The 17,500-nt window shown below is 46.8% G+C and overlaps 3 protein-coding genes across 3 annotated transcripts in view; 1 reads left to right on the top strand and 2 right to left on the bottom strand.

Moving 5' to 3' along the window:
* LOC146647326 (uncharacterized) overlaps positions 1–6,570 on the bottom strand; it is an 8,476-nt gene extending 1,906 nt beyond the window's left edge. Inside the window, exons 1-5 of the mRNA XM_085388993.1 lie at positions 4,932–6,570; positions 3,038–3,081; positions 1,591–1,758; positions 512–606; positions 1–37 (exon numbers count right to left, since the gene is read on the bottom strand). The exon at positions 1–37 is cut by the window's left edge and continues 1,906 nt beyond it. Coding sequence (XP_085245119.1) covers positions 1–37; positions 512–606; positions 1,591–1,758; positions 3,038–3,081; positions 4,932–4,998 — 411 coding nt within the window. The 5' untranslated portion in view covers positions 4,999–6,570. The remainder of the gene's footprint in view (positions 38–511; positions 607–1,590; positions 1,759–3,037; positions 3,082–4,931) is intronic.
* A 5,292-nt stretch (positions 6,571–11,862) lies between these two features.
* Positions 11,863–17,500, bottom strand: part of LOC146647324 (E3 ubiquitin-protein ligase TRIM63-like) — a 15,025-nt gene continuing 9,387 nt past the window's right edge. The window contains exons 5-9 of the mRNA XM_085388921.1: positions 17,473–17,500; positions 16,953–16,975; positions 16,678–16,802; positions 13,287–13,552; positions 11,863–13,200 (exon numbers count right to left, since the gene is read on the bottom strand). The exon at positions 17,473–17,500 is cut by the window's right edge and continues 206 nt beyond it. Coding sequence (XP_085245047.1) covers positions 13,123–13,200; positions 13,287–13,552; positions 16,678–16,802; positions 16,953–16,975; positions 17,473–17,500 — 520 coding nt within the window. The 3' untranslated portion in view covers positions 11,863–13,122. The remainder of the gene's footprint in view (positions 13,201–13,286; positions 13,553–16,677; positions 16,803–16,952; positions 16,976–17,472) is intronic.
* LOC146647325 (corticoliberin-1-like) lies at positions 12,249–12,674 on the top strand. The gene has a single exon (XM_085389010.1). It carries the CDS (start codon positions 12,249–12,251, stop codon positions 12,672–12,674), a length of 426 nt encoding a protein of 141 aa, XP_085245136.1.

Here is a 17,500-nt window from a genome sequence, read left to right as displayed (position 1 = left end):
GCTGTTCTTCCTGAGCAGCTTTGGGGTGCTGCGACCGCTGAAAGGAGAGAAAGTCATCAGGTGCATGTTTCACAGTGAAAACAGCCGACTCACATTCAGAGGGCTTTATTTTATTTTGGGCCCTCGGCACACAATGAGTTTCCCCCAAAGTTCTCTCTGTGTTCTCGCCGACGATCGGTCCCGTCAAAAATCCATAAAAATCTAACTGTATGTTTGGAACCGGAGAACCTCACGTCACAAGAAATCAACTACAGAGAGACAATAGGACAACAAATAAAAGCTTCTGATATAAAATTGAAGTCACATTAGTAATAATCTGCATTTAAACGCTGAACTTTGAAAGTAAACTGCATCCATGCAGTTCTGAAACAGTCTTTAGTAATAATGGTTCAATATTTAAAACAATAAAGAGCCTCAGTGTTTGTCCTCAAACAGCAGCTAAACCCTCTGATTGTCTCTGCTCAGTGTTTCAATAAAGTTTTGTTGCTGTAAAACCTGTTTTTGTAGTTACCTCGTGCAGCCACAGGGGGCGCCTGCGGTCAATACAACTGCTGGTACTGAGCCTCTCCTCAGCAGTGTGGGCGTGGCTATGGAAGACGCTCCACCCTGTGAAACAAACAGGATTACATCACTGCTGGCTGTGAGCCAATCAGCTGCTGAGTTTGTTTTAACTTACAAACAGAAGCGAGAGTTTAATACCAATGTTTGCTATTCAGGGTTAAAGTCATTTCAACACCTGAACACCTTTAAATCTGGTGAAGATGTGACACAGGTGAGCAGATGGGTTGCAGCGCCCTAAATTCAGCTCAAATGTGAGTTAGTATATCGTAACGCCTTTAATGAATTATTGGCAGTTTAAGAAGTTTTTTTTTTTAATGGTTAAAAAGTGTGCCTTCCTCTTATCAAGCCCATCTGTCACAGAGCTACAGGTAAGGTCCACCTGGACAGGTCACCTGTCAGCACAGAGGAAACCGGAAGAACTCAGACCTTCTTTGTTCTCCTCTGAAGTAAATGACGTTTTTTTGCATCAATAGATAAATGAATGTTGGAACTACACAGGTATTTTTAAAGGTGTACCTGGAGCGTCTACGAGCCTTTGATCCCTCAGAAGCCTGTTTAAAACTAATCTGTGGTTTCCATTACTGCTGCCAGGTACCAAAGGGATTACCAGGTGAAAACAGGCTGGCCACGTTAAGGCTGCGCGTCGTGTCACAACGCTCACTTTAGTTTTTGCTTAAAACATGTTGCTGCTCTTCAGTCATGCCTTAAATCAGAGGAAGGTCTTTTCAGGGACCTGCTTTTCAGAGTCAATTCAATTTTATTTATATAGCGCCAAATCACAACAAAAGTCGCCTCAAGGCGCTTCATAGATACAGAGAAAAACCCAACAATCATATGAGCCCCTATGAGCAGCACTTTGGCAACAGTGGGAAGGAAAAACTCCCTTTTAACAGGAAGAAACCTCCAGCAGAACCAGGCTCAGGGAGGGGCGGGGCCATCTGCTGCGACCGGTTGGGGTGAGAGAAGTAAAGGACCTCATACTGGTTGAGGTGGAGTTTCTAATCCAGTCGGCCAGGTGAGCGCCGTTACCTGCAGCAGCTCCACACAGGCGGCAGGGAAGTAACCCTCATCCCCGTTCTTCAGCCGCCCGAACCACCACGCCTCATCCTCCTTAAACTGAACCTGAACCAGGTCCCCCTGGTTCAGGTTCAGCTCCTTCGGCCAGCGGCCCCGGTACTGGATCCTCGCCACCGCCATCTGCCAGTTACAGTCAGAAGTGCTTATGACTATATCGCCCCCCAGAGGATCAAACCTGAACAGCACTTTACTCTCTAACGAAAGTTCATGAAAAACTCATGGAAATATTCAGAAAACAGGAGCCGTTAGTTTAAACGTCATCATTCTGTTGGTGCATTCGGCTTTTCAAACCATAATATAATGATCAAAAGATAGTTTAGAGGTTTCAAAAGTCCCAGTAATTTAATTTCTGATTTATTCATGTTTTAGAACATTAAAAACGTGTTAACATGTCAGCATTTTGTATTTCAAAAGGTGGTTTTATATCACAAAAACACCATAAATCCTGCAGATAATAAGTATAAATGCCCAATAAAAGAAGATGAGCTGTAGATGTGTTTAATTCTTGCTTTTCATAAATTTAAACTGACAAATTCAGTTTTAAAGTAGTTTAAATGTTAAAAATATCGTGCAGATGTCATGGTTATATTAGTGCGTTTAACCAACGTGCGGGTTATTTAAAACAAATGGTCTTTGAACTTTAAAGGTTTTCTTTGAGTTAAAACTGTCAAAAGCACATTTAAAATCAGTCTAAGAGAACGAAATCGATGCTTTTATGAATGAATGTCACTCTGAGGACGCGTGTGTGCGTCTTTAATCGGCTCAGCAGGCTGTGAATACACAGAGGTCGGAGGTCGTGCTGATGTAACACTGATTAGCCTCTCTGGTCCCGAGCCAGAGCCTGAACCCTGACATCAAGACAAACGGGTTATTGAGCTGGACTCGGGCACTGAGGTGGCTCCGCCCATTTTACCTTCTGCATCTTTTCATTGATTCTTTCACCTGTGATGTGTTTTGGCTTCTCGACACTGGAGTGTTTTTATCGGCTTTGATCAGTAACCTGGCAGCTGTTGTCTGGTGGGGGTGAGAAGGCCGAGAAGTCGGGAGGCTAACAAATGTTCATCGTCTCATGAACACGAAACAGGAAGAAATACTGAGAAACCTTACTGAGGAGCCCGACGTGCCTCAACAAACGAGACCACTGTACTGCAGAGACACCAAACATTTGTTAACGTGATCGTTTCATGAATATTTCCTGTTCCAACATCAGTGAAATCCAACACCTCACAGCTCGTTCTCGTGTTTTAGTCGAGTCATCTTTTCTTTCATTTGTAAATTTGACCAGGATCTGCTGTTATCTCTTTTCAGTGATACAGGTAAACTGCTCACATGCTTTTCAAAATAAGATGTGTTTCTTAGTTTCAGATTTTCAGAATAAAGGTTTGATGAATGAATTTACCTTCTCTGCTCCCACATATCTCGTCCTTGTCCTCGACCTGCAGACTGACAAACACAGGAAGTCACATCAACCAATCAGCTCATCAATACAGGTCCCACAAAACTCCTGTGTGTGTGTTTGTTCCTGTTTTACTGACATTGTGGGTCATATATTTGTGTACACAGTGCTTCTGGGCACAAAAAGCTTTGGTTGGTAATGATAGTGATTCATGGTGTCAGCTGACGTACGAGAAGGTTCGGTGCGTTTTCAGTTCACCCGAGAAAAGAAAAACATACATTTGAATTTTTGCATTTGATTCTTACAAACAAACATGAGAAGCGAGGAAACTTCTGCATCCTGTGAGGAAGAAGAGACTGTGAGCTGGCTCCAGCATACAGAGATGCTCAAGTTAAGACAAGGAATTTAGATAAGAGCCGATCAGATCTGTGCAGACAGATTAAAGGATCAGAGACACACTGCAAGATGGAATCTGTGTGATTTAAGGAACAGCTGATTTTCTGCTGCCTCTCTTCCTCGCTGTTCTGTCCAAAGCAGCGAAGGTCCGATGTCATGTTTTTAACATCCACCAGGTTGCCAGTTATCTGTTTCACACCTCACCTTTCCATGGATATCTTACCCTCTCCTCAGCAAGTCGCTGTTACACCAGATTAGCTTTGTATAAAAGTGTAAAGATGGCATCACTTCCAGCTGCTTTATTCCATTCAGCGGTCCGAGACGGATCCTGGTCAGAGTCTGATCCCAGGAAACGCTGCGGCCTTCAGGTGCTTGGAGATGCCGGGAAACAGGATCAGGCTGAATTAGAGCAGGAAGTGAATGTTCAAGGATCAAACACAACCGAGACACATTACAGGAAGTAGAGCGGTGATATCTAAGACCTTCACGGTTCACGAAGGAGCCGTTTTAACTTTTCCTCACTGCGAAGATCAACTTCCTGTTGATCCACTCGCAGCTGTCCTCAGACCTTCTGATTGGCTGATACCTGGCAGGACTTCACAGCAGTGTAAACTTTATCACGCAGGGTTCACGTGAACGGGTGTATTTGAACCCAAAGACCGACCACTCTGTGAAACCCGCTCGGGTTAACTCGCTCCACACGGAGTGATGATGAAGCTTCGGTTTCCTGAAGCAGACTACGGTGGTCTGATATCGTATCATCGAGGCCAAAGGTCGCCGTCTGTCGCTGAGCTGACGAGTCGCTCTTTGCTGAGAGTTTCTCCGTTTTTCTTCATAAGAGCATCGCCAGATTCTCAGGTCTTTTCCTACAAACAGGTCATTTATAGCCTGAACTTGACAGAAAAGTTTTAATGTTGGAACTAAGAAACTTGATGTCAGCGGCGTGTTTCAATGAATCAGCAAAAAACCCTCGAAAACTGTAATAAAGCTGTTCACCATCTGCCGCCCAGCGAGGCGATGTAGAGGGCACAGCTGCGAGTGAGAGACTGTGGGCGTAAAACAGCGATGAAGAGCCCGTGACCGCATCATCGTCACGCTCTGATGAAGACTCAGCGGAGAGTTCAGACGCTGGAGTCTGTTTGGAGATCGTGGCGTCCTCCGGACAGCACTCGGCTCAAAGCAGCATCAATGCTGATCCGTGTCTGCGGGTTCAGGAGCGACAGCGTGATCATCACACTCCAGCTGCTGAACACCACCACCCACTGTAACATCTGGAGCTCCATGAAAGCAGCACCACCACGAAGAACAGCTGGCTTCAGCAGCAAACACACCAATCTCTGTCGTCGTCAGGCGTCGCTGCAGTTAGAGAAGCTTTCTGATGGTTTAGGTCAGATTCATGAGAAGGGCACCGCCCATCAGCACCTGAACTCGGCATTGACACAAAGCGCGACTCGAGGTGTTAAGGTGTGTCTGCTGAGAGGTGAAGGTGTGCTGCACTCACCCTGGGGGGAGAAGACGGTGGTATAAACCTCGATGTGTTCGTTGCTGTGTCTGTAGATCTGCTGCATGTCGTCTGCTCACACACACGCTGGCTGTGGGTTTAAATACCTGCAGCAGTAATCCTCACACACACACAGCTCAGCACATTTATAACAGGACACGGTGAGTCAGAGAAACTGGCCCACCGACAGATCTGCTTCTCTGAAGGCTTACTCTGCTCACAGAATCAAATCCAGAGTGAGGCGGCTTTAAACTCTGCTTGCTGCTACAGGAGGCGTGGCCTAAATGGAACAGGTGACAGAAGCAGCCTGCTTCCAGTCACCAATCGCTTCCTCTGCACTGACGAGTAAAACCACCTGACACCTGTGGGGGTCCCAGGTGTCTCCCTTTATCCTCTCCCCTGCCTGTTTGTCATTTTGAGTGAAACAAAACAGCAGCTTCATCTTACACCTGACAGGTGTGCCATGCAGGACGTCAGCTGATCGATGAAACTCCAGAGAGGAGGGCTGTCAGTACACTGATTATCAGCTCTCTCTGTTAACCCCGGCTCTCTGCGTCCGAGCACATCAGGTGACTCTTCTTGTTCTGCGAGCGCTGCCCCAATCAGAGCCGTGCTCGGACGACGATGATGATGATAAAACTCTGAGAGGTGAAGCAGCTGAATCTGTGGCAGAGCGGGAAAACAAAGATCTGACTGCTGTGAATGAGTCTGTTTCTGAGCATGCTCAGTGCTGCGGTTTGTTTCTAAGGCCTACATTACAGCTGCGAGACTGTAGCTGTGTCCCAAAACCTAACAAGTATCTGGTAACGAATAAAGTGAAGGAAGTCTCATTTAAAACACTGATTTATCCTGCTAATCATTACATGACGAAGTTCAAAAGGGACATAAATGTGAACTGTGGATTTTGTGGAAGCCATCCTGAGACTGTGCAGCACCTCTTCTGGATCTGTTCATGCGCTGGAACATTTTGGAAAGACTTCAGTAGATTCATTGCTGGACATCTCTACAAAGACTTTACTGTGAAACGGGAAAATGTTGTATTTTGTTTCTTTCAAAGGCAAAAAAAAGAAGATGTTTACTTTATAATAAACTTGTTAGTTATCTTAGCTAAATTTTATTTTCACAAATGCAAATACAGTAACAAAAAGCCTAATTTTAAACATTACTACAATGTTTTATGTTACATAAAATTGATTCGTGGATCACTTAACGAAAAGGCTGTGAAAACTATTACTGTTTGTAGTAATTACAAATTATTTGAATGTATGTAAATCTTTGTATTACACCCGCTGGCATATGTTCATTTTGTTCTGGTTGTGTACTAGTGATGCGCGAATCATGAACGAATCGTTCAATACTCGAGAATCACTTTACTGACTCATGAATCATGATTCACAAGCCCAACTGACTCATCCCTGTTGCTGTTAGCAGCAATGTATTAGCTTATAATTAAAATTGTGGAGAAAAACAACATCCAGTATCTTAACAAAAAGATTTCTGCTCTGAACTGGAAGAAAAAACCCTGAGTAGAAGCTCACATCAAGACAATAGCTCCTCGGTTCACAGTAGCATCGCTCTGCTAACATGCTAACAGCACATTTGAGCTACTCACCCCCTCCCTCCTGGCTCACAGCTTCTTCTTCTTGGTTGGCAACCAATGTTAAGGCGCATTACCGCCCCCTGGCTCACAGCTCAGTGGACATTTAGATGAGAAAATATATATTTAACACATTTAAGGAAAATACTATTAAAATAAAAATAAACAAAATAAATGTTTATTAAGCAATTTTGATAGGAAATTGCTTAATTTTAGAAATGTTTTTGCTCTTTTTTTCTCTATAAAATAGTTGTTTTCTTTTAGAATCACTCGTCTTAGCAGTAGGATTTACATGAAAAGAGAAACAAATTAAGTTTGAGTGAAAATGTACATTTTTTGCACTCTCTGGTCGACTGACTCAGTGAATCAAATGACTCAAAAAATCCGATTCACTTTGGTGAGTGACTCATTAAAACTCGATTCAGTAAAAAGAATCAAATTTACCATCACTATTGTATACATGTTCTGTATACTGTTTCTTAATAAAGTTTAATAATTTTGAAAACAAAACGTTGGCTGCATCCTCCGGAGGCTGCATTTGAAGGCCGATTACGTCACAGCCAGGCGACGAAGGCTGTCCCAATTCGTCGACTCCTCCGAATGCAGCCGACAAATGCGTCCTCCTTTTCCCCGAATTTGAAGGATGGGTCGGGTGTGTCCTTCGTGGCCTACCATATCCCAGAATTCATAGCACGGCCAGCTCGATAGCTGACCGGGGGGTTCAGTGGTCTCTAAGATAACTTAAAAATGTTATTGTTTGGCTTTTAACGGTGTTTTATTTGTTGGTGAGTAAATTGGTTTGGCTGAGATCAAAGTTATTAGATTAAATAAAACTTTATTAATCCCCTGGGTGGGTTCCTCCGAGATTTTCACACAGCTGAATAAACGTCAAACAGAAAACTGATTAAACAGACGTGTGAGACGGTCGAGAGTTTACTCCAGTGTCCTGTTATATTTTAGACAGCAAGGAGCAGACGGCGAGTTTATTAAACTCCACCGAGACAGCGGTGACGACAATCTGAAGGCTAGACCGTCCAATTTCACAACCTCGCACTTCCGGCCTTCTCGGTCTTCGAAGGACCCGGCCCACGTAGACCGCGAAGGCCGGGTCCTTCGAAGGATGCAGCCGACGTTTTATATCCATGGAAACATGAAAGCTTTCTTTCCCACAGCCTGACGGAGGAGACGTGACATCAGATCAGAGAGATGATTAGTTGATCAGGTGTGTTCTGTGTTTGCAGCAGTGTGAGAGTCTCTACCAGAGTCACACAGATGAGCTCAGGTGTGCTCTGTGAGGCGTTCAGGGTCAGTCCGTCTAAACACGTCACATCAGATTTATATAGCAACTGTTCCTGGATCAGATTAAAGGGGATTAAAAAGGCGACACAGAGGCTCTTCTGAGAAAACCACACACAAACACACACACACGTTTTCCTGTCTTAGTGGGGACATTCTGTTTCTGAGGTTCCAGGAGAGGTACGAATTGCGAGTGCAAATTTTGACCCGATTTTTCTTGCTTTCAGCTGATCGCTCAGTGTCATGTCAATCACACATGTGCTTACACAGGGACCTGAAGAGCCTTTCCAGCGGCTCCGTGGACCTCAGGGGGCAGCGGTGTTGGAAACGACACGCTCTTCACTGCTCGGGACAGTTACAAAGCTTGAGCGATACATGTTTTTATTAAACATTTTAAGATAATACAACAAACTCATTTAGAGGATATGAAGTCAGAGAGATATGTGCTTTGGAACAACAAGCAGGCGCATCAACGGCAGAGCGCAGCTTCACTCTGAGTTTGTGGTAACTCACAGCGATGGTCCGCGTCAGCCCTGACCTTGTGTTAAAGTAATACTAAGGCAATAAAGGTATTTCTGGTGTAGCACAACTTTATCCTTTCAACAGCCACCCAAGGTTAAATAACTAGCAACAGAGATCCTACAGCTTCAAACTGTATGACCCTTCCAGGGCCTGAAGCTAAGTAAAGTGCCCCTCCCACAGCCAAACCCATCTGTTCTCTGATTGGACATTGTCATGTGATTGACATGACATTGACCAATCAGCTGAACTGATTCAAAATTCGTACTCGTAAGTTGAGAGTCACACACAGCCAGGGAACCAGAGTTTGACACGTAGCTTTCTGCTTTCTATCTGTAAGCAGACCTTAACAAAATAATGTGTAACGTGTCTAAATACTTTTACAAACACACAAATTCTCCTCTATAGATGCACAAACATGACATTTTCAGATTTTTTGGTTTACAAGGTTACAAAACTCCCAACTACGCAGTCTGATTTACAAGTTCAGAGCATGGATGAGGACAGTTTGAGCCTGTAACGTCTGCCATGTCGGTGCAGGAAGACATGGCACAAAAACACAAAAAGGTGCACAGAAGTTCGTCTGCTGCGTACATGCGTGTGCGCTGAAGGACGTGCTGGTCATGCTGGTAAAACCCTCAGTTGTTCATCCTCCACAGTATAAACGTATCTCTGCTGCTGATGGTCCACACAGAACAGTCTGAGCTCCTGCAGCCTGCACATCACCTGAAGCTCTCCGACCTCTCACCTCACTCAGGGCCTTGAACGTCGGTTTGGTGGTAACCTCCCTCCTCCTGAATGTCCTCTCCTACAAACTGGTCACTGCCGGTGTTCACGCTGAGCCCAGCAGCTCTGCAGACGGCTGTACAGAAGCTGCGAGCAGAGGTCCTCCTGTAACCTGTAAGCCAACGTTCTTTAGTTTTTCTCCCAGGAGCAGATACACTGCTTCATCTCTCTGAGGTCAGGCTCAGAGGCTGTGGCAGAGCTGCATGTGCGCACCGCTCAGCTTCACCGAGTTTGTGGACGCTTTAAAGTCCGTTAAAGACAAAAACGTGTTTCTGTTAGAGACGCTCCTCAACTCTTCCCTGTGGGATTTTTGCTTTTCTTTACGTTTTGTTGCATTGCACACGTCTCATTGAATCTCCACGCTGCACAGGGGTGTGGTCTCCGGGTCTGCTCCTGGTCAGACTTTCACCTCATCACTATCCAGCTCATGTAAACACTTTGTTTTTGAAATGAAGATCCAGATGAAAGATCTCAGTTTTTCCCCGCTGTAGTTTGTGAAAGGTCAGAGGTCACTGCAGCAGGACGGAAAGGTGAGGAGGCAGAGATATAAACACTGGGATGGACTTCCTGTTGGTAAACCTGACGGTAAGGAGACACATCGACCTTTAAACAAACAGAAGCAGGGCTTTATTCGGTCTTTACTTTGGAGTCACAAGTTTACTTGAGAATCCATAGAAGCAAAACCGGAACGACACCTGCAGAGAGTCCAGGTCCTGCAGGTGACGAGGCCGCGCTGCTCGTTATACAGAGAGCGTGAACGTGGCCGCCGACCTGCTGGGAGTTCCCCGAGGAAACATCCAGGAGCTCTGGAGGAAAGGACCGAGGAGACGATAGCGCCTCTGTTTGAGTCGTCCTCCTATTTAAAGGCCGTCTGCCCTCAAAGCGTTTATGGTTCATTCTCACTGGGAATAACTGTGTGACCTCATCACTAATGGTAGCGGACACGGCGCTGCTCTGATGTCCACCTCGCTGAGCTTCCTCCTGCTGCAGCACAAATATCAAAGCTGTGAATTCGTCCCAACTGTCAGAGCGTTTTCAGACCTCGCAGCAGATGAAGGTCACACGCCGAGTCCACAGTCGGGCTGAGAAAGGTCACGTTGTCCTCACGCTCGCCGCCTCCACCGCCAAGGCCGCCCAGCCGACAGGAAGTGATTGGCTGTCACAGTCAGAGAGAAACAAAACCGTGTTTCATGTTCATTCCTCCTGAATTCTTCTCTCCACAGCTGGAATGCCACAGGACCGACCACCGCCCTCCGTCTGGATCACTTCCTGTCAGGACGTGGAAATCAGTGGAAATATTTCTCTGTACAAATGCAACGAATCGATCAGCTGATCACTGCAGCTATGAATCCTTCCAGCTGTTTGGCTTCATGCTGACTGAAGAAGAGGAGGACGATGAAGGTCACCTCTGTCCTCATCAGGAAACAGAACTGGAACCACAGAGAAAGTAGCTGGACAACATCAGCGTCATCACTGAGCGCGTGCAGAGCCCCTCCCCCCCGCTCTCTGATATAAAGCAGAAACAGCTCGAGTGTTTCTGTTTGAGTGAAGAGACGCCGCAGAGACGCAAACGCACGTCAGGTAAGAAGATCCATCGTCACGCCACAGACGCAGGAAACCCGAGTCGTCTTTCCTCCGATAATTGGAATTCTTATTTCTGTGCTTTATCCTCGACTTCCTGTCTGAGTGACCGCGGGGTGTGATCCGTCTGCAGTCGTTTCCAGCCTTGTGCGTGCACGCGTCTGTCTTTATTCACCTGTGACCGCTAAGGCCCGAGCTGCTGCAGTCACCGTGCCAGGTGTTTCACACCTTGCTAAAGATGCAAGAATGAAACTGAGCTCACGAGGCTCAGGTGGAGGCGGAGCAGCTCTCTCCATCCTGACTGTCGGTGGAGCGACGGTGCAGACTGCAGATGGACAGGCGAAGCTCTGAGACCTCGGTCGGCGTGGAGTCTGCTTCCTGTTGTCCTTTCAGTCTAGCAGCACTGAGATTCGGCTTCGTGCTTATCAGAGTTCGAAGGCTGGACTTTCCACGGTTAGAGTCGTATGTCTGTGAAGGTTCTCAGTCCTCCAGGTCATCGTGGTCTAAGGAGCTTGCAAAGAAAAGCGTCTGGACTTCTTTGAGTTGCTTGAAGACGTTTCACCTCCGAGAAGCTTCTTCTGTTCTAAGGTCAAATGGTGGAGAGTCCCAGATTTAAGTCTGGTAACGCCCACTCACATCCTGGGCCATCTGACCTCAGGAAATCACATGATAGGGTGGGGCCAGGTTTCACAACGAGCTCACCCGAAACCCTGGCTGATTGTGACCCACACCTAAATAATTTAAAGGAGTCCAGACGCTTTTCTTTCCGAGCTCCTTAGACCTCGGTTAGGGTCCTCAGCCGTTCAGACCATGGCACAGTGAAACAAACACTCACCCTGCAGTTCAACTGTGTGTGTGTGTTTGAGGAAGACAACACCGGCGTGCTGAGGGTCTGCCTGATGCGGCCCAGATATCCAGTTAGCATCCACGACAGGTTAGATCAGGGGTGGGCAACTCCAGGCCTCGAGGGCCGGTGTCCTGCAGGTTTTATATCTCACCTTGGGTCACCTGAATCACATGATTAGTTCCTTACCAGGCCTCTGGAGAACTTCAGGACATGTTGAGGAGCTAATTCAGCCGTTTAAATCAGCTGTGTTGGTTCAAGGACCCGTCTAAAACCTGCAGGGACACCGGCCCTCGAGGCCTGGAGTTGCCCACCCCTGGGTTAGATTCAGTTCAACAGAACTTACATTGCAAACAGGAAAACAGCTGTACTGAAGCCACGCCCTAACCTGGCCCCAGGTGTGTCTGCGACCTGGTGGCTGTTACCAGGAAGCGTCTTCAGTTCGCGTGACGCCGGGTCACCGTCACAGGCGAGCTTTTAGGTTGTTTGGTTCACTTCCTGAAATAAAACCCTTCAACTGAGAAAAGACGGTCAGCTGACACTCGTGCCGTAACAGCAGACGCCCGCTCACATCTTCGTCTGCTCAGGTCGTTTTCAGGGCGTCCGCCTCGCCGACGGTGTCGATGATGCGGTTGGTTGCAGGTGTGTGAATGAGCGTGCTCTCTCCTCTTCCTCCTGCAGACTGCCCTCTGAGATGAAGCTGAATGTGTTGCTGTGGCTCACGGCTCTGCTCGCCGCTGTCCTCCCTCGCTCTGCTGACGCCCAGCCTGCCGCCGCTACTGCTGACCGCCGCCTCTTTCCCCGACCACTGCTCCTCCACCTGGGGCAAGAGCTCTCCCTCAGGATGGGTGGAGGAAGCGGTGCTCCCGAGCTCCTCTCCTCCTCTTCCTCAGCGGTGAAATGGGCTCTGCTGCAGCTCACACAGCGCCTCTTACAGGCCCGGGCGGAGCAGCAGCAGGACGAGGAAGCCGGGGAGAAGGGGAAGAGGTCCGACGAGCCTCCCATCTCTCTGGACCTGACCTTCCACCTGCTCAGGGAGGTTCTGGAGATGGCCCGGGCGGAGCAGATTGCGCAGCAGGCTGACAGCAACCGCATGATCATGGATACCCTCGGAAAGTGAAGAAGAAGAAGACTGCACTTCCAGCATGACTGTTCGTCCTGAAATGTTGGCGTGCGACACTTCAGCCGGTGCGGCCGTTTACTGACAGCTGATGTTTTAACTTCATGAATAAAATCTTTGTTGGTTGAACAGCTTGTTTTTGAAAACTGACATTTTACCTGTTCAATAAAAAGACAAACCAGCTCCCCCTGTCTCAGCTAAACGATTTCTGGTTTGGAGTTTGGTGTCAGCTGACTGGCCCCAGGCAGGAGCAGAATAAAGGTCAATAATAAAAAATCATTTATTTCACAATTAAAGAGAAAAAAGATTCCAGACTTTAAGCAACAAAACACAGAATTAAACGTCTTCTCTTGAAACTACAAAGCAGCGCGTTCAGCAAACGTCTTCTGGAAGCAAACGTTTATCGTATTTGCTGCGTGGATGATGAGGACAGGAACAGATCCAGGTCCTACTTCTGGTTGAGCCAGCTGAAGGAGAACACGTGCTTGGGTCCGTCTTTGTCCTCCGCCTCGCTCTGCAAGTCAGACTGAATAAGGAGAAGGTTATTGAGGCAGGTCACCTGTCTCCTACGGGTGTGCTTACATTTCAGAACTGAAGGCAATGAGGTCATACCTGGGGGGCGGGGCTAGTAGTTGGGAGTGGCAGAGGAGGCGGGGTCTGGTTTGATGTCGAAGGGGAGGCACTCTTAGTTTGCGATGATGTAGGGGGCGTGGTCTCTGGGGCTTTCGGAGGGGGTGGAGCTGAGAGACCAGGCGACAGAGGAGGTTGCCGATTGGCCGGCAGTCCTGCAGACGCAGCTTGCTGCGACTCTGCAGGACTGCTGGCCGTCTGAACTTTGACCTCCCCCTCATCTTCATCATCATCTTCGTCTTCATCAACTGAGAAACACAGTGTTAACAATTAGCATGTAGCACACATGCAGGTTAGCATGCACCGTGCTAAAGTATAAAAGGTTTATGAATAAATACATTTATAGCATCGTCTGTGCTGTGTGTGCTTGGCTAAGCACAGGGGTCACAACCTTTAACACCCAAAGAGCCACTTGGACCCGGTTTCCACGCAAAAGAAAACTGGGAGCCGCAAATACTTTTTGAAATCTAAAGTGAAGATAACACTGTATATGTTGTTATTTTTACCTTTATGCTTTGTGTGAACAACTAAAGTAAGTAAGTAAAGTTTATTCATTAAGCGCTTTTCACAGACAGGCAGTCACAAAGCGCTGCACACAAATATTAAAATAAACAATACAATCAATAGACATTATACACAATGTAAAAGATCAAATGTAAATAATGTAAAGAATATAAAATACGTACAACAAAAGGCTTGTTTGAAAAGAAAAGTTTTTAACTGCTTTTTAAAAGAATCCACGGAGCAACTAAGGTGTGTTGCTTATGAAATCCACGAAGTGCTACAGAGAAAATTACCTTTTATTTATGTAATTAACACATTTTGAACTCTTAAAGAAATATAACCAAAGGAAAGACGCTGAACTAAAATGATCCAGCAGACAAAAGCTGCTGTGAGCCACCCTCATATCGCCTTTGTGCTTTTGGAGCCTTGACCTGACTTTTAAAAAATAACTGGAAAAAAGTACTATGCTGCTAAAAATGAAAAATAGATCTTTGCAAAATTCTGCCTAAATATGTATTTTACCTGGTTAATGTGTGTGGCGGGGCGTGGTCTGCAGTGCCGCTGCATGGAAGTCGGACGCACCTGAGCGGCACCCGCAATCACGCCTCGCCGCCTTAAAGTCTGTGCTCTCTCTGCTGTTGTGTTGGTGTGTGTCGGGCTGTGAGCTGCAAAGCTACAGCCGGCTGTATGTGTACAGCAACCGTGTGTGAAAAGCGGTCAATAAAGAGATGCTGAAAAGCTTGTTCATGCAAGCATCGTCGGGTCTGCTGTGATATGTTTACAATGAGACTTGTGGTCCTGAACCTCATCTTCACGCAGGACTGTAAGCTGTCATCTGTGAGGCGTGAGCGGTGTTTGTTTTTAACGTAGTTCACGGTGGAGAACAGCTGCTGACATAATGTGGATCCGAAGGTCCATAACTGGCCCACCTGGGGTTGAAAGTCTCGATAAATGCACAGCGTTTCGGCGGGTACACCGGCTTCCGCGAGTGTGACGCTTATTTTGAGCGACGAACAAATAATACGATATAATTTTATTTTTATATTTCAAAATCACAGTAATCTTCCACTTTAGAACTACAAGTTAAAAAGAACTAAACACAAATAAAATACACTTCAGCTAAATACTTCTAATTTATTTTCCCAAACCACCCGGAGCCGCAAAATAAGGACTAAAGAGCCGCGGGTTGCCGACCCCTGGTTTAGCACGTTAGCTAATCCAAGCAAACACTGTCTGCTCCAGTCTGAGAAATTAGCCGTGTTTAATGTAAATATTAACAGTATGCTAGCAACAATGGCATTCTCTTACGCGATAGACGTGACCAAAAAGCGCCAGACCCCCTAGCTGGTCGCGTGCACATTCGAGGTGCGAATGTGCACGCGCAAACTGGTCGTGCTTCAAAATATACAATTTTCACGCGCGTGAAGCGGAAATGTGGGAGGAAGTAGTGTCACACGGTATGTTTGCAAGATGGCAGCTGTCGAGAGAGAGTCTCCCTTCTCTATTTACTGTGGAGAGCAGAGCAGCGGCGTAAAGGACGTCCTCGCCGTACCTGGGTCCATCAGGTCCTCCAGAAGCATGAGCAGTTTGGTGAGTTTCACCATTTGCTCCAGGAGCTGCGTCTGGATGACGGCCGCTTTCAGCAGTACCACCGTCTTTCCCTCGCCCAGTTTGAGCAGCTGCTGTCCCGCGGCGGTCCAAGCATCGCCCGCCTAAACACCAACTACAGGCGCTCAATCCCACCTGCAGAGCGCCTGTTGGGAGCTCGCCTTGTAATCGGAAGGTTGCCGGTTCGAGCCCCGGCTCGGACAGTCTCGGTCCTTGTGTCCTTGGGCAAGACACTTCACCCGTTGCCTACTGGTGGTGGTCAGAGGGCCCGGTGGCGCCAGTGTCCGGCAGCCTCGCCTCTGTCAGTGCGCCCCAGGGTGGCTGTGGCTACAATGTAGCTGCCATCACCAGTGTGCGAATGGGTGGATGACTGGATGTGTAAAGCGCTTTGGGGTCCTTAGGGACTAGTAAAGCGCTTTACAAATACAGGCCATTTAACATGGTAGTCCTTTATTGATACCTGTGCTAATAAGCTCATTTGAAGTCCCAGCGACTTCCCCACAACGGCTCTGAGCCACCCACAAAACTCTAAAGAGCGTTCCTGCCTTTTTAAAAATTTTCTTAATAAATGGAGCTTGCCTCCAAAATAAACTAACCTCTCTTTATTCTCTTAAACAATTGGTCTTCACTATGTTCCTATATAGTAGTTTATTATGAGATAAATTCTACATGTGTCAAGTTGTGTGCCAATATTTGCTGTGTAGTAGAACTGAGACATTAGTTATTACAAAAATTTATTTGAAATAATATTAAAGTTCTCGGTAGAGAAAGCAGCTGGTGTCGTACAGCTCCGGGTGGTTGGCTACGGCGTTGATGAGCCTTTCCCCCATATTGATAAATGGCTTTGGCTGGACCTGCCCCTTTAAACTAGGTCAGAGCATCACGTCACCGGGCTCCTGATTGGTTGTCGCAGCGCGACTTGACGCTGGAGTTCAGATTTTTCCAACTCGAGTGGTAGACACGATTAGCGCGTATGCACAAAATGCAACACACAAACTGCAGCGCATATTTTACTTCTGCTTCAAACTTACTTCTGCGTGTTTTCCCGACGCAAATCTGCTTCTGAAGTTTCGCGGGATCTCCAGTCGTGCTTCATCGCACTCCTCCATTGACTTTACCTGTAAACCTGACGCTCTGGTCGCGTCTGTCGCGCTCGGTGTGTACGCACTGTTATTGATAGTGATACAGTTTTACTGAAGACTAAAACGGCGTTACTAAAACATGAAGTTATCTGTGATTGGTAAGTGAAGACGCTGTTTACGCTTGATGAAGTCGATGTCGCTCAGCGCTCTCCTCTGATGCTCAAAGTTCGCCATGAAGTGATCCATGTTCTCGTAGCCGTGCTGGACCTTATCGAGGTGAGACGTGTCGGAGCCCTCCGTGATCCTGATGGCACAAAACGGACATCAGTAACAACAAGGAAGAGCAAACAAAAATATTTATTAAAACAACCATGAGAAACAGACAACAAACAACGAGACACAGAAACAAAGCAAGCACAAAGATTCAACAAACAACAGCAAAGAGGAAGCTCACTTCTGCAGCAGAGGTTTGGCCATCTGTAAACGAGAAACGAAGGCACACTTTAATAATCATTAACAAGTGCTACTGCTGAAGCTCCATGCTATCACCCTATGCTAACAGCATATGCTAACACATTGAGGCATGCTAAACTGTGTGTAGGAGAACATAATGACATGAAGCTTATGTGAAAGTTCAATAAGGAGGATCTGTAATCACCCTCCTGCCTTCACTACCGCTACCACGCTGTCAGTCTCAATGCTGACATCATCACTGTTGTCCAATCTTCTTCTCGCTCGCCTTCTTTGAGCCAACCAGCCTGGAGACTCCGGGATTCAAAGCCCAACACCAAATAACCCCATTTCTCCATAAGCCACGCCCAGGTCTTCCAGTGAGCTCTCCTTATTGAACTACCATAAACTACATCAATGAACAGTGAACTTGTGTACATGCGAGTTTAAAGATGGCAGCCTGATGCTAAGGTTTTAGCCGCTAACATAAAGTGCTGCACAGGACGTGGTGCGTTCAGGTTCACCTGCAGAAACAGGGCCATCTCAGACTCA

Source organism: Rhamphochromis longiceps, linkage group LG18, assembly GCF_057381845.1.
Source record: "Rhamphochromis longiceps isolate RC_006_pf linkage group LG18, R_longiceps_female_GT1.1, whole genome shotgun sequence".
Lineage (NCBI taxonomy): Eukaryota > Metazoa > Chordata > Actinopteri > Cichliformes > Cichlidae > Rhamphochromis > Rhamphochromis longiceps.
Note: the sequence above shows the minus strand (reverse complement) of the source record. Positions and strands in the feature narration are given on the sequence as shown.